Below are 15316 nucleotides of genomic sequence, written 5' to 3'. Positions count from 1 at the left end.
CTGTACTTACCAAATTTCATCAAAATCGGTTAAAATGTTGGGCCTTGAAAAGCTAGCAGACAGACAGACAGACATACAGACAGACACACTTTCGCATTTATAATATTAGTGTAGAAAAGCCTTGAGATATAAATATATTTACACTCAACAAAAGCAAAGTTTCTTGCTACTTACTTCTTTACATACTTATAATCTAAATATATAAAAGGAAAAAATGACTGACTGACTGACTGATCTATCAACGCACAGCTCAAACTACTGGACGGATCGGGCTGAAATTTGGCATGCAGATAGCTATTATTATGTAGGCATCCGCTAAGAAAGGATTTTTGAAAATTCAACCCTAAGGGGGTAAAATAGGGGTTTAAAATTTGTGTAGTCCACGCTGACGAAGTCGCGAGCATAAGCTAGTAATCCATACTTACTAATTCGCTTATATGCAAATCTACGCGACTACAAGTCGTAGGTGTGCACACTGCACGTATAGATTCGCGTCGTAGACGCTCTCCCGCATCTCGCGTTCATGACACGCAAGTGTGGCCTTAGCCTAAAGATCTCAATGAGAACAAAACTTGGAACAAAATAACAGAAGTTACTCGCTAATTTTTGACGTCAATTTTTCAGCATATACAAGAATGTATATGCTGTATAATTTATTATAGGTACCTAGATAATTATTATGTGACGTGATATTATATTATGTGATATGTGACTGTTGAACATTATAATTCTGAAAAAAAGTTATAAAATAGCTTATTAATAATGGATAATAAGAAAATAAATTTTGCATGTCCACTGTATGGCGGATTGTAGCTGTAAATAAACCACTGTAACACCATCATTGTACCTGCAATCGTGCAAATAAATGATTTGATTTGATTTGATTTGATTCGAATGACTTGTACAAATTCAAAATTAATTTTATAGCTAGCTAGGGATTAGGATTTCGTACTTAGTACTCTGTACTTACTAGGTAGGTATAATAAAATGGAAACTTTCGTGTAAGAGGTTTAAATTATAAAAAATAGTAGGTTTATCTAAGACCTAGGTCTGAGGGTGAGATCTATAGAGCGCACTTTGACTTACCTAACTTAGACTTAAGACAGAGTTAAAACGAGACAGACCTATATCTCTCACTTAAATCTGTCTCTTTTTGACTCAATCTTAAGTCTGAGCAAAGTCAAAGTGCGTTCGATAGCCTTATAGCCAAGTGTTCGACTTCGAGGTCTAGGGTTCGATCTTAGGAATGTAGGCACGCGCAAGTGTGGTCACAGCTTAAAGCTCTCCCTCTAGTAACACAAAGAGAATAAAACATTAGTTCGTTAGCTGGAAGTTACTCGCTGATCGGATAGAACTGATCCATGGATGAATCCGATTGGTTAGCTTTATTCCAACGGACGCGTAACTCCCAAACGAACCAATTTTTCAGCAAATAATTCAGAACTGACAATTACAGTATGTAGGGATTAGGAGTTTTTAGTATGTACGGAAGCTTTTGCGTGGGGTATCATATGTTTTACTTGTACAGTAAAACAGATTTCTATTTATTTTTGTGCATAACAGTTTTTGATTTGTCGTGCAAAATGTCGAAAAAATATGAGTAATACGGAACTCTCGGTGCGCGAGTTTTTTTTTCGCCCGTGTCACTCGGGAAGAAGAATCCGAACACATTTAAATTTATATGGGGTATAACGATACCCCATATAAATTTAAATGTGTTCAGGCATTTAAAAGTTATGGTAGGATAACGAAACTCACGTATACATACATACACACACAAATAAACCCTGAAAATATCATACTGATGCCGTGTAGAAACCAAAGGGGTATGGGTTTAATAAAAACTACCATACCCCTCCCAGGTTAGCCCGCTATCATCATAGACTGCATCATCACTTACCACCAGGTGAGATTGCAGTCAAGGGCTAACTTGTATCTGAATAAAAAAAAATAAAAAAAAACTTCTTTTTTAGGCAGTATAATAAGTGGAAATCTCCTGACTTGTTGTAATTCTGTAAAAATGTAAATCGAAAACTGCATCAATTATACTTACTTTATTATTCTTATTATTAAATCCTTCTACTAACCCAAGTTATTAACCACATTATTTATGTAGGTACATATATTCTATCTTTTATACTAACTGTCCGAAACTTCTGGCTCCACGGAAGACCAGCGCTGTGCCTGCATTCCCACCACAGGTTCAGCAAATGCTGAGAGTCCATTTTGGTACAAATTACCACACACCACGCATCTTATTTTGATTGAGTAATAACTATTTTATCTGTTACCACGGTACGCGGTACGGCATCGTAGCGGCCGTGCTACGCCATGGTCATGGTGTCGTGTCGTGCTACGCCGTGGTGTTGTGTCGTGACTCGACTTCGTCAGCGTGCTCGACGCCGAAACCAGCGCCTTCGCGCGGAGACCAACCTCGGACTGACTACATCGCACTAACGGACTTTACAATAAGCCTACTAGGGCCATAAGCCGTATTGCAGGCCCTAGCCGGTGAAATGGCCAACCAATGAAACCAAAGGGGCATACGTTTAATAATAAAAACTGCCATACCCCTGCCAGGTTAGCCCGCTTCCATCTTAGACTGCATCATCACTTACCACCAGGTGAGATTGCAGTCAAGGGCTAACTTGTTTCTAACTAAGAAAAAGAGAAATCCCGGCTAAAAGATCGCCACCAGGGTACAAAGTTATCCTACACCCCACCAAGCCGTTCCGGCCAAACGGAGAATACCTGCAGTGAACTTCTACCTACTACTAGACTAACTAGACTAGACTAACTAGACATGTTATTGTAGGATAAAGCGTATTATACTTAGTGACCATATTATACTAGTGGCGCCCCCAGGAGCAACTTTTTCATATTTCTGACCAGGCTGGCTTAGTTTAATTAAATTGGGATAACCAAATGGCTGACAATAAAAAAAGTTTACCAATTTTAGACTCAGTTTATTTCAACATCAATTGTATTTCTGTAATTTTTTGTACAATTTATTTACAGCGAAACCTTATTTTTACAAAATTCTAAGTTAAGTATTACAATTAGTTTAAAACATAATTTTATCTACTTAATTTTAATACAACCCATAATTTTTTTTAAAATAAGTATATATTTTTAATATCTGCTTACAAGACTTACTAACGAGCAATTACTGGTTTCTCGGAGACGGTTCTCGATTTTGATGAAATTTTGTATTAATTATTTTCCAAAGTTAACTATTTTCCAAATTTATTTGGATAGGTAAGTAAGTAAGGCCTGAGAAAAATCACACGAAAAATTACCCGAAATATTTCAAGCGAAGTAGGTACATAGAAAATTTGTTATACCGATGTACGGGAGCGGGTACATCGGTATAACAAATTTTCGCAGGTGCAGGCAGGCAGGCGGTGTGCAGGCTCGACCGTACAAAAGGGGAGATCTCCCACCGAGCGGTTGGTTGTGCTCGGTTGCGCCAGCTGGGCCGACGGTTATGTCTTGAAACTTCTATATATAGTCCAGATTGCAGAAAACTCCGTTAGTGCGATTGCTATCGGCGGTACATTTGTTCGGGACTACGTCATCGATTGAACAGCGCCATCTAGTTACTATTGTGGTAACCGCCACACCGATAAGGGTACGAGGAGGGTTGGGCTTTAGTCCACCCTTCTCATACTGAGAGAAGACCCGTGCTCTGTAGTGAGCTGGTAACGGGTTGATCATGATGATGATGATGATTGTTATATTATAACTAATTAGCACTTGTTCACTTTGAAAAGTTTATTCCGTCAAAGAAAATCAAAATACATAAGTTGAAAACTTTTGGTCAAAGCCTTCTTTCTAACTTGGAGCGCGAGCGACAATGGGTTTGGTAAAATTAATAAATAGACCGTGGTAAAAAGTTAAAGTAGTCACATAAAATATATAAATTAGGCGTTTTGGAAAAAACAATATATTTTTATTTAATATTTATGTAATTATATATTATAATATTATTATATATTATAATATTATTATTTACGCTTTGAGTTAGACTTAGTTTTAAACATAAGTATTTTATGCTGTTAAGGTAGGTAACAAGACTTCTGAAACATGTTATAAAACTTTTGTTACATAATACTTTCATATTGTTATTTATACATTTAAATGTGTCCACGGCACTAAAAAGGTTGTAAGTTTTTTTTGCATGTTTTCCGGTATATTTACATAGTATTAAAAATCATAAGCGTATTATAACGTCCATAGATAAATAATATTATTAAAATCTTTATAATATTTACACTTTGAGTTTAATTTTACACATTTACATATATTATTAAAAATTTGTAAGCGTAAGTATTACAATAATTATTGTAACTAACATCAACTCAACACATATCTAAGTATGTTTTTACATTTAGATCTCATAATTATTTAAGATAGACATTATTATTAATACACAACCAATAAAGTAAAGACCCGTATTATAGTTTTATTATGTCTGTCTGTCTTTTCGTCCGTCCGTCTAGCAAGCAAGATTTTGAAGATAATCTTAGAACCAAGGAGTTGTTGTAATTTAGTCAGGATGTCCATACGCTAAAAGAATCCTTGTAAAACTTTTCTGAACTTTGTAAAAGATGTTTAGGGTTAAGGAAGGAATTGAAGCCATCTAGCCAATAAGCGTTAGTTAAGTATAGACCATATAAACGTCCAAACGCTTCGAACAGTGAAGGATTTTCCTAAAAGTTTTTCTGAACTCAGGGTCGAAGATTTTATAGGTTACAGGGTTGAGCAATGAATTGATGTTCCCTTACAATGTTTTGAGGGTAGTCGTAACAAAGGAGTTGATGTAATTTGGCCACTACCAAGAAGTTGATATGATCTAGCCAAGTAAGCGTAGTGTTAATATAGTGCATAATATAAAAGTCCAAACGCTACGAACAGTGAAGGATTTTTCTAAAAACCTTTCTGAACTCAGGGTTGACAATGGGTAGAAGAATGACATTTTGTACCCTTGCAACGTCTCAAGGACAGTCGTAACAACGAAGAAGTTGATGTAATTTGGTCACTACCAAGAAGTTGATATAGTCTAGTCAAGTAAGCGTAGTCTAAGTATAGACCATATAAAAGTCCAAACGCTACGAACAGTGAAGGATTTTTCTAAATGCTTTTCTGAACTCAGGGTTGAAGATGGTATAGATTACAGGGTTGAGGAACGAGTTGATGTATCCTAGCCACGTGGTGAGGATGAAGACGGTGACACCTGGAGAATAGTCGAAGCCGAACTTGGTACAGATGGCGTCCAGCACTGAACAGGTGAAGAACGGCGCCCAGCAGAAAAGGAAGACGCCTGTGAACAAGGAGTTTTAATATTAATTTGTCCAAAAGTTAAGGTAATTTTCTAAAACTTTTTGTTGAGATATAGTGATGCCCGTCTGAATTATTTGTGAACTTTTCTCAGATTTGGAAACCTCGTAGCTTTAATTTTAAGTACAATTTGATAATTGTGCTTATTTTGAGCTTTTAATTTTCCCTCCACACAATTTTAACTTCATTATTTTCATCATTAGAGCAGGATGTTAATGTTAAAGCAAGAAAAAGCTAAGGATTAAGACGGTAATGTTAACTAATGTGTTACCCTCACCAATCATAATCAGCATAGCTCTTTTTTGACACTAAAAGCTACGCTGAGTGCGAAATGCGAATGCATTACTTAATTACCATTCCAAATCTAGTTACAAACTCTCCTTTTTTCTTTTTCTTTTCTTTCCCACTGCCAGGGTCACTGGTAGATATCTCTTATAGAAATCCCATGGTTAGTTTTTGGCACAACGAATTTAACCTCAAGAGTACGCATACACAAGGTTTTGCATGAAAACAAAATCGTTAAATGTTGGCGGGGGACAGGGGAGAATGCCTTGTTGTAATTGGTGGACTCAAAAGTCACGTAATCAAGATAATGTACGCAATGAGGGTACCGAACGGACTTTTATGCTAAGCAACTGCCTAAGCTTGGCAATCGGGGGTGTCCGGCTACCAGGCGTCTATAGGTGGTGATGGTGGTCTGTGATCTTGGCTGATCCGGCCCGGCTTCGTTGGAGTGGAATTTTTGAAGATCGACAAGAAGATGTATTTTTCAAAAGGCCTTTTTAAACTTTGACCCAAAACCAGTTTTTATAGATAAAACTTGAAAAATAAAAAGTCAGTGGTTTTTGGTCGGGAGGAGGATTAATACTTTACCCAAAACTATCGCCAGCGTCTGCGTGGCTTTCTTCTCCTTCTTGGCAAAGGACTTAGCCCTGAGCTTGCCGGCTCTGTTGGCTCGGAATATGGTGAACCGCGCCGCGGAGGCTGCCGACCTGAACCGGCGTCTTGGAGTTGAGATCAGGGAACTGTTGCTGAGACGGCTGAGCTTCTTTCTGTAAACATATAGAAATAGAAACATTTTTATTCAAACCAGCTTATGCCGCTTGGACTACACAAATTTCAAACCCCTATTTCACTCCTTAAAGGCAGAGATAACTTATTACAAGTATAAGGGTTGAATTTTCAAAAATCCTTTCTTAGCGCATGCCTACGTCATAATAGCTATCTGCATGCCAAATTTCAGCACGATCCATCCAGTAGTTTGAGCTGTCAGTCAGTCAGTCAGTCACCTTTTCCTTTTATATATTTAGAAGATAAACTTTTACAAGTACATTTGAAATGCATCTGCCCTGCCACTGGTTCAGAATGCCCTGCCGAGAAGAACCAGCAAGAAACTCGGTGGTTGCTCTTTTCAAAGTTTAGATTTATCAGTTTTTGAATTATCGTGCAAAATGTCGATAAAATACGACTGTAGTACGGAACCCTCGGTGCGCAAGCCTGACTCGAACTTAGCCGGTTTTATTGTATGCGAAGTATTTTCCTTGCAAACTGTATTTTACAAATGAAAGGGACGTCAATTCCCGTATTGCGTTGAAGACTATATTTTCATTTTTATACCTTCAAAAAATTCTTGAGATTGAATATTTCGAAGATCTTTATTGTATAGATTGCCACTATACACTATACAGGCATATGAAAGGTTGTATGAGAGCTCCACAAAAGGTTTCACAAATGGAGCGCGTTTTATAGAGAACCCTCAATTACGGATAATTTTTAACCGACTTCAAAAAAAGGAGGAGGTTCTCAATTCGTCGGAATCTTTTTATTTTTTTATGTATGTTCCCCGATTACGCGAAAACGCCTGGACCGATTTTGAAAATTCTTTTTTTGTTTGAAAGGGTATACTTCAAAGTTGGTCCCATTTCAATTTGGTGAAGATCTGATGAACATCTTCGAAGATAGATACTGGAACTCCTCAACGGATAAGAGTAAATTGCTCGCGATCAGTGTAATAGCTTAGTAAACAGTAGATTTTTAACCAGTCATAGCATAATTCCATGGAGCCACTAAAAATTGTACGAGCTTTGTTTGAGCCACAAATAACGTAAAGTGGTCCCGACAGAAGGCGACTGAATTCTCCTTGAAACCACTCGCCACGCCAGATGTAGATATAACTGGATATAACTGGATATAACCGGGTATAGCCGAGGCATGGCGTCGTTCTTGCGTGGAAAATGTCCAAACTATGCAGCTTTTATAATAATAACAGATAGCAGAGTGAAAGATAATAACAAATCTCCATACCAGCACAAATATATAATACTAGCTGATGTCCGCGACTTGTCCGCATGGAATTAGGTTTTAAAAATCCCGTGGGAACTCTTCGATTTTCCGGGATAAAAAGTAGCCTATGTCACTCTCCAGGTCTTTATCCCCCATGCAAATGCAAATCCCCATGCAAAAATCACGTCAGTCCGTTGCACCGTTGCGACGTGATTGAAGGACAAACCAACAAACCACCAAACTAACAAACAAACACACTTTCGCATTTATAATATGGGTACTGATTGTTTATAGAAAATATGTAATATTTTCTGTCACTTCGTTCTTTAGACAAACAACAGATCTTTTACAGGCTATAGCCTTTTACAGACTTTTTAGAAATCCTGAGGAAACTCTTTGATTTTCCGGGAGAAAAGTTACCTAGCCTATCCTATCCATCCCCGTGATATAAAGCTATCTCTGTACTAAACGTCAAAATGGGCTGAGTCAGATGGGCTGAGTCAGATGGGCTGTGAAAAGGTAGTAAACAGACAGACATACTTTCACATTTATTATAATACTAGCTGATGCCCGCGACTTCGTACGCGTGGATTTAGGTTTTTAAAATCCCGTGGGAACACTTTGATTTTCCGCGATAAAAAGTAGCCTATGTCACTCTCCAGGTCTCAAACTATAACCCATGCAAAAAGTCACGTCGATCCGTCGCTCCGTTTTGACGTGATTGAAGGACAAACCAACAAACCAAAAAACACACTTTCGGTGTTAAAGGGATCATGATGATGATCCCTTTAAAACCCTAGTACCTATGTATCTATTATCAAGTCACCTGTAAAACGAAGTTGAGAAACTACATAGTTTTCAATATTTTACGAAGCAAATACTAGCTTTAAGTAAAATATGTCCCAAAGCTTAGCCGAAGCCCCTAAAATATGTCGGGACACACTCTCGAGTCAGCGAGAGGTCGACTAATGGAGAGTGCGAGAGTGGATCGGCTTGAGTGAAGAGCTCTAGTTATCTTGTCCTCTACAGATACTATCTATTTTGCAACCATGCTTATGGTTCGTAAAAATCTGATATTTATAAGAAACTAGTTGATGATGCCTGCGACTTCGTCTGCGTGAATATAGGTTTTTAAAAATCCCATTGGACAGATACACTTTCGCATTTATAATATCAGTATCATAATTCCAATAAGCTGTGATAGCCTAGTGGTTAGGATGTCCGCCTTCTAATCGGAGGTCGGAGGTTCGATCCCGGGCACGCAAGTAACTTTTCGGAGTTATGTGCGTTTTAAGTAATTAAATATCACTTGCTTTAACGGTGAAGGAAAACATCGCGAGGAAACCTGCATGCCTCAGAGTTCTCCATAATGTTCTCAAAGGTGTGTGAAGTCTGCCCTTCTCACTCTGAGAGGAGACCCGTGCTCTGTAGTGAGCCGGCGATGGGTTGATCGCGATGAAGATAATTCCAAAAAATTAGAGAAGCTTGCCCGGGATCGATCCTTAAGGAGGAAGGGGACGGAACCACTAGGCTGTATTATGATGGGTTGAGAGTAAACCCAAAAACGTTTTTACGTACAACGTGTCGTCAGTCGGTCGGAACAAGATTACTCAAGCCTATAATTCCGGCCCAGCCCGTTTATCCCTTCCATTCAACGAACTCTATTCAAGTATGTGAAGACATGCGACTTTGAGTAGGTACCTACTTATACTCCTTAGACGCCATCTCAGGAGTCACAGAATCGCACCAAGTCCGAAGTCCAAACTAATATCATCGTCGATATTAACGCCATGTGGAGATGGAATTAGGTATTTTCCTACTTTTTAACCGACTTCAAAAAAAGGAAAAGATTCGTCGAAATCTTTTTTTATATTTTTATTTATGTATGTTCCCCGATTACTCGAAGGGTAAGAAGGTTGTTTAAAAGGGTATACTTCAAAGTTGGTCCCATTTAAAATTGGTGAAGATCTGATGAACATCTTCGAAGATAGATACTGGAACTCCTCAACGGATAAGAGTAAATTGCTCGCGATCAGTGTAATAGCTTAGTAAACAGTACATTTTTAACCAGTCATAGCATAATTCAATGGGACCACTAAAAATTATGAAATAAATTTTTTTACAAAAAAAATACAAACCGACTTAGATACACAAACACTAAAAATTGAAAAATAATTTAATTTATTACCGAATATAATATTATGTATACTAGAGTTAATATAGTTCCATAATAATATTTTTTGGGGTCGGTGCCAATGAGGTGCCATTGTGGAGTCTCATAAAAAATATGAAGTCTAGACGATTCGCGCAGCTAAAGCTAATTGGCACCGGCACCAAAAAATATTATTATGGAACTATATTAACTCTTGTATACATAATATATTCGGTAATAAATTAAATAATTTTTCAATTTTTAGTGTTTGTGTTTTTTGTAAAAAAAATTGAATTTGATAAATATTATTACTTTATTATATAAACTGATTTTTAGATTTAAGTTTATTAATAGTTTATTTGTTAACCATAATTAATTAAAAATATTTTTTATTCAAGTAAACTTTCACAAGTACTTTCGAATCGTCGGATGCATTTACCACTGGTTCGGAATGCCTTTCCTACCGAGAAGGATCAGCAAGAAACTCGGCGGTTGCTCTTTTCAAATATCTATACTAATATCATAAAGAGGTAATGTCGTTAAGTTTGTTTGTAGGGGGTAATCTCTGGAACTACTAAACCGATTTTGAAAAATCTTTCACCAATAGAAAGCTACATTATTCCTGAGTGACATAGGCTATATTATATACACGCGGGAGAAGCCGCAGAGATCAGCTAGTTTGTTATACAAGATTATGCCATGTATAAAAAAGTATTTGCAGTCCTGCGCGTTGCTGGAACGAGCTGCAGGTCAAATCCACGCTCTCTTATCATTTAGATAATCTTCAATTGTGTACTTAATATGCTTTTTTCAAGAGCATACTTTTCGCAGAGTTCCGTACCTCAGTACGGAACCCTAAACTGCTTTCACGAGGAATAAAAGGACTTCATCATGATTCATGTAGTGATACTAAAATAGTTATTTTTACTTTCATCGATTGTTTATCTACTTACGAGAAGATATAATAGTTAAGGGTTTACGACACAGCTTAGCTATTTTATTTTAAGTGCTATGTGATATCAATATCGTAAAGTCGGTCATAAAATATTTATTGGGACAGTCGATAAAATCCCCCTTTTCCTTTAAATCCAGATAAAAAATCGGTGAAGTACGAGTCGGACACGAGGGGTTCCGTGCCATCGTAATAGTCCCGCAAATTGCTATTGCGCTGGAAACATGTCTTATTAACATCGAAATGACTTCAGCCGAAATAAAAATGGCGGCCACGCGCATTAGCGATTTGTGGGATTTATGCAAAATATTGTAAATCCTTCTATGTGCAACAATGAAAGTTAAGTATAGACAGACAGCGCATCATATTATAACGCGTAAAATTTAACTCCTCACGCGCCATTTTAACTTTTTGTGTCAAGTTTCATGTCAAAAATTCGATTTTAGTCCTTATTTTAAAGGTGGACCGTACTTTTGACATGACAGTTGACCCAGAGAGTTAAAAAGGCGCGTGAGGAGTCATTTTGTACGGACTATACATGTTATGTGATTGTAAATTAATTTTTTCGTGAACACATTTTAATTATTTGGCAAAGTAACCACGAATTCACGTTTTTCGGATTTTTCACTTTACCTGTGATATAAGACCTACCTAGTATCCTCAGGGTTACAGCCTGCCAAACATGATCCTAGGTCAACCCTATAGGTTTTGATTACATTTTCTTGACAGACAGACGACAAAGTAATCCTATATAAGAGGTATAAGAGGTTTGACGACCTCCCTGGCGCAGTGGTGAGCGCTGTGGTCTTAATAGTGGGAGGTCCCGGGTTCGATTCCTGGCAGGGGTTTGGAATTTTATATTTTCTAAATTTCTGGTCTGGTCTGGTGGGAGGCTTCGGCCGTGGCTAGTTACCACCCTACCGGCAAAGCCGTGCCGCCAAGCGATTTAGCGTTCCGGTACGATGGCGTGTAGAAACCAAAGGGGTATGGGTTTAATAAAAACTGCCATACCCCTTCCAGGTTAGCCCGCTATCATCTTAGACTGAATCATCACTTACCACCAGGTGAGATTGCAGTCAAGGGCTAACTTGTTTCTGAATAAAAAATAAAATAAAAAAAGGTAGGTACTTTTTCCTTTTGAGGTACGGAACCCTAAAAACACACACCTAGGGTTCCGTACCATGGTAGATGAATTTTTGTTAAACTTGCAAATCAACACTCACTTGAGTTCAGGCTTCTTAGGTAGCTCCTTTTCGTCTTTCTTCTTCTCTTCTTTGGGCGAGGGTGGTGGTGTATGGTCTTTATCCACATCCATGTTGGACGGGGCGTACCCTGAGTCGTTGTTGGTGTTGGGATCCATCATCGGTATTGGTGATGCTAGGTTGGCCATGATGCTGGAATGAAAAACATAAGACTTTTTTAAATTGTGTCTTGGACTGTAGTAATAAAATGATGTGATGTTTTGTATAACGCATTACGGTAGCTTATGGGGCTAGAATAGAGAATAATTTGTAAAAATCACGATTTTTATTAATAATAATTAACATGGACGTCACGCTGTACGGAAGGTGAATAATGACGTCACAATCCATACTAAATCCATACTATCCATACTAATAATTTATAAATGCGAAAGTGTGTCTGTCTGTCTGTCTGTCTGCTAGCTTTTCACGGCCCAGCCGTTCAATCGATTTTGATGAAATTTGGTACAGAGTTAGCTTATATCCCGGGGAAGGACATAGGCTACTTTTCATCCCGGAAAATTGATGAGTTCCCACGGGATTTTTAAAAACCTAAATCCACGTGTACGAAGTCGCGGGCATCAGCTAGTGAGAAGTATTTTCCAATTTTTAACGTAAAAATATAGAGTAATTTCTGCGGGGAAATATTTTTTATGTTAAAAAAATTAAAAACATTTGTCGTTTACGCCCTTAATTAATCGCCTTCCGTACAGCGCGGTGAAGTTAATAATTAATTATGTTAAAAATAACGAAAATTCTAATGTTTTTTAAAATATTCTCTTTTATAATGAACTAGCTTATGCTCGCGACTTCGTCCGCGTGGACTACACAAATTTCAAACCCCTATTTCACGCCCTTAAGGGTTGAATTTTCAAAAATCCAACCCTTAAGGGTTGAATTTTCAAAAATCCTTATTTAGCGGATGCCTACGTCATAATAGCTATCTGCTTGCGAAATTTCAGCTCAATCCGTCCTGTAGTTCGAGCTGTGCGTTGATAGATCAGTCAGTCAGTCAGTCGTTCAGTCAGTCAGTCAGTCACCTTTTCCTTTTATATATTTAGATTAGATTCTAGCCCCATAAACTACCCCTATACGAAAAATCACATCATTTTAATATTACTACAGTTCAAGACCCTATTCTCATCATCATCATCATGATCAATCCTTGACCGGCTGACTATTATAGATCACGGGTGTCCTCTCAGAGTGAGAAAGAATGTTTATGGCCAAAGTCTACAAATTGGCCAAGTGCGTGCGGCAAGTTTAAATTTTTTTTTTTTTCAAAATTCCGGTAAATCAAAGAGTTCCCATGGGATATTTAAAAAAACCTAATCCCACGCGGACGAAGTCGCGGGCATCAGCTAGTTTATAATAAGGGTACTGATGTAGTAATTACTCACAGGCCAGTTTCTTCCACAACAGCCGCGAGCATGAACCTGGTGGACCTGGTGTTTTCCAGCTCCTCCACGTACTCCCCCATCTCTGATCTGTCGAAACTGAAACAAACATGCGTCATCATTCCTTATACGCATGAATGCTCTTCCTAGATCAGTGTTTCCTGCCAATTATAACCCGGGTACTTATCTTTAAAACAAGAGTGAATAGGCACCTTCTAGGCAAACGCGTCCCATCTTAGGCCACATCATCACTTCCCATCAGGTGTGATCGTGGTCAAGCGTGCGCATATAATGAATATAAAAAACAGGAACTTTTTAGCTTCTTGAAAGTGTTGGTTTTTTGAACATAATAATGCGTACAAAATGAGATCTCACTCTCCATTTTAACTTTGTGTGTCAACTGACATGTCAAAAGTACAGTAGGTCCATTCATTAGTATCTAAGAGGTGGCGCTGATTTATTTGATTCCAAAACCGTAAAAAAAATTGTTCGATTGGCCATATCTTGTCATTTATATCGATGACCAAAACAGTTTCTTTTCAGAATTATAGAATTACGGACTGCTGCCCATGACTTTGCCCAAGTTCCGTACTCTGGTTGATGTCCACGATTTCATCCGCGTGAATTTAGCTTTTTAAAAATCCCTAGAAACTCCAATTTTCCGGGATTGTATGTCCAAACACACACACACACACACACAAACAAATCACACAAATCGTTTGCGGACAGGCCGGTGTTCCGGTAGTAGTAATAGGTAACTAAATCAGTTCGCTTGTATAGAGTCTCGGGGGCGTAGTTTTATACAGTGCAAGTGACTTCCAGAGTTGGCTTCCGCAAGTTTTATTGTCATAGGACACTTAGGTAGGATCTAGGTTTACTAGCACCGCATCAATTCACTCGAGCACTAAGTTTATTGGTCTAAAGCCGTTTGATTGGAAAGTTAATGGACCGTACGGGATTTGCGGTTTACCAACTGCTATTAGTCTATTATTTTTGTTTAGTACTAAATCCAGCAATTTAATCTGTTCTAGTATCTCTAATACTTATATGATTTATCATCAATCCGGTCCACTGCAGCACAGGTCTTCTTTCTGAATGAGAAGGGCTTAGGTAGTAGTCTACCACACTAGGCGCGGGTTGGCAAACTTCACGCACCTTAGAGAATATAAAATGGAGAACTCTTAAGCGTGCAGGTAGAGCATGGTACACATGAGTTTGGTCCACGTAGTATTATTTTTTAGAAACATTAGTTTTTAAAAATGCCCTCATTTTTTGGTGATAGCTTAAATTTTTTGTAGCATATCAAGCGAATTTGTCACTAAATAAAAACAGGACTTTTCCAATGAAACACGAACAAGTGGTAAAGAACATGAAAATAAAAAGCTAGTACCAAACATAAATGTCTCTTCACACAAACGCTAAGCCACAAAATAAAGTGGCCAGTGGTGTCTACTTCACGGTCATAAATTGCGAGTAAGCCAGGAACGTCCGCTTATGGAATAAATAAGTCGCGACAATACTCCCGAAGGATTATGTTTAGGGACTGTTGAGACTTGAGATAGAATAGAATAAAATGTCTGTTATGATTCTCATTGCTGAGGACCATGGCTACTTAATTTATGGACTGGCGCTTGGCTGCTATCAGACCTGCCCCCCAATTGTGTAAGAATAACCATTTCATGGCTATCGCAATCGTCAAGAATTCTGTCCTTTGATTGGCTGTGAAAAAATGTAAACAGCGAATCAACCAATCAAATGGCAGAATTTCTTGACGATTGCGATAGCCATGAAATGGTTATTCTTACACAATTGGGGGGCTGCTTTGCAAGCGATGATGAAGCCTAAGATGAAGCGTGCTTGCCTAGAAGATGCCTATACACTCTTGACTCAAAGGTACCAATATTAAGACTGAAGGGGAAAACTAATGACAGAAGGACGTTCCATATCCTAG

At 38.1% G+C, this 15316-nt stretch overlaps 1 protein-coding gene across 1 annotated transcript in view; it reads right to left on the bottom strand.

Annotated features, from left to right (window-relative positions):
- Positions 1-3040: 3040 nt before the first annotated feature.
- Positions 3041-15316, bottom strand: part of LOC117989464 (dopamine D2-like receptor) — a 161096-nt gene continuing 148820 nt past the window's right edge. Inside the window, exons 6-9 of the mRNA XM_034976837.2 lie at positions 13369-13464; positions 11951-12121; positions 6214-6392; positions 3041-5323 (exon numbers count right to left, since the gene is read on the bottom strand). Of these exons, the coding sequence (XP_034832728.1) occupies positions 5112-5323; positions 6214-6392; positions 11951-12121; positions 13369-13464 (658 nt within the window). The 3' untranslated portion in view covers positions 3041-5111. The remainder of the gene's footprint in view (positions 5324-6213; positions 6393-11950; positions 12122-13368; positions 13465-15316) is intronic.

This window comes from Maniola hyperantus, chromosome 16 (assembly GCF_902806685.2).
Source record: "Maniola hyperantus chromosome 16, iAphHyp1.2, whole genome shotgun sequence".
In the NCBI taxonomy this organism is placed as follows: domain Eukaryota; kingdom Metazoa; phylum Arthropoda; class Insecta; order Lepidoptera; family Nymphalidae; genus Maniola; species Maniola hyperantus.
Note: the sequence above shows the minus strand (reverse complement) of the source record. Positions and strands in the feature narration are given on the sequence as shown.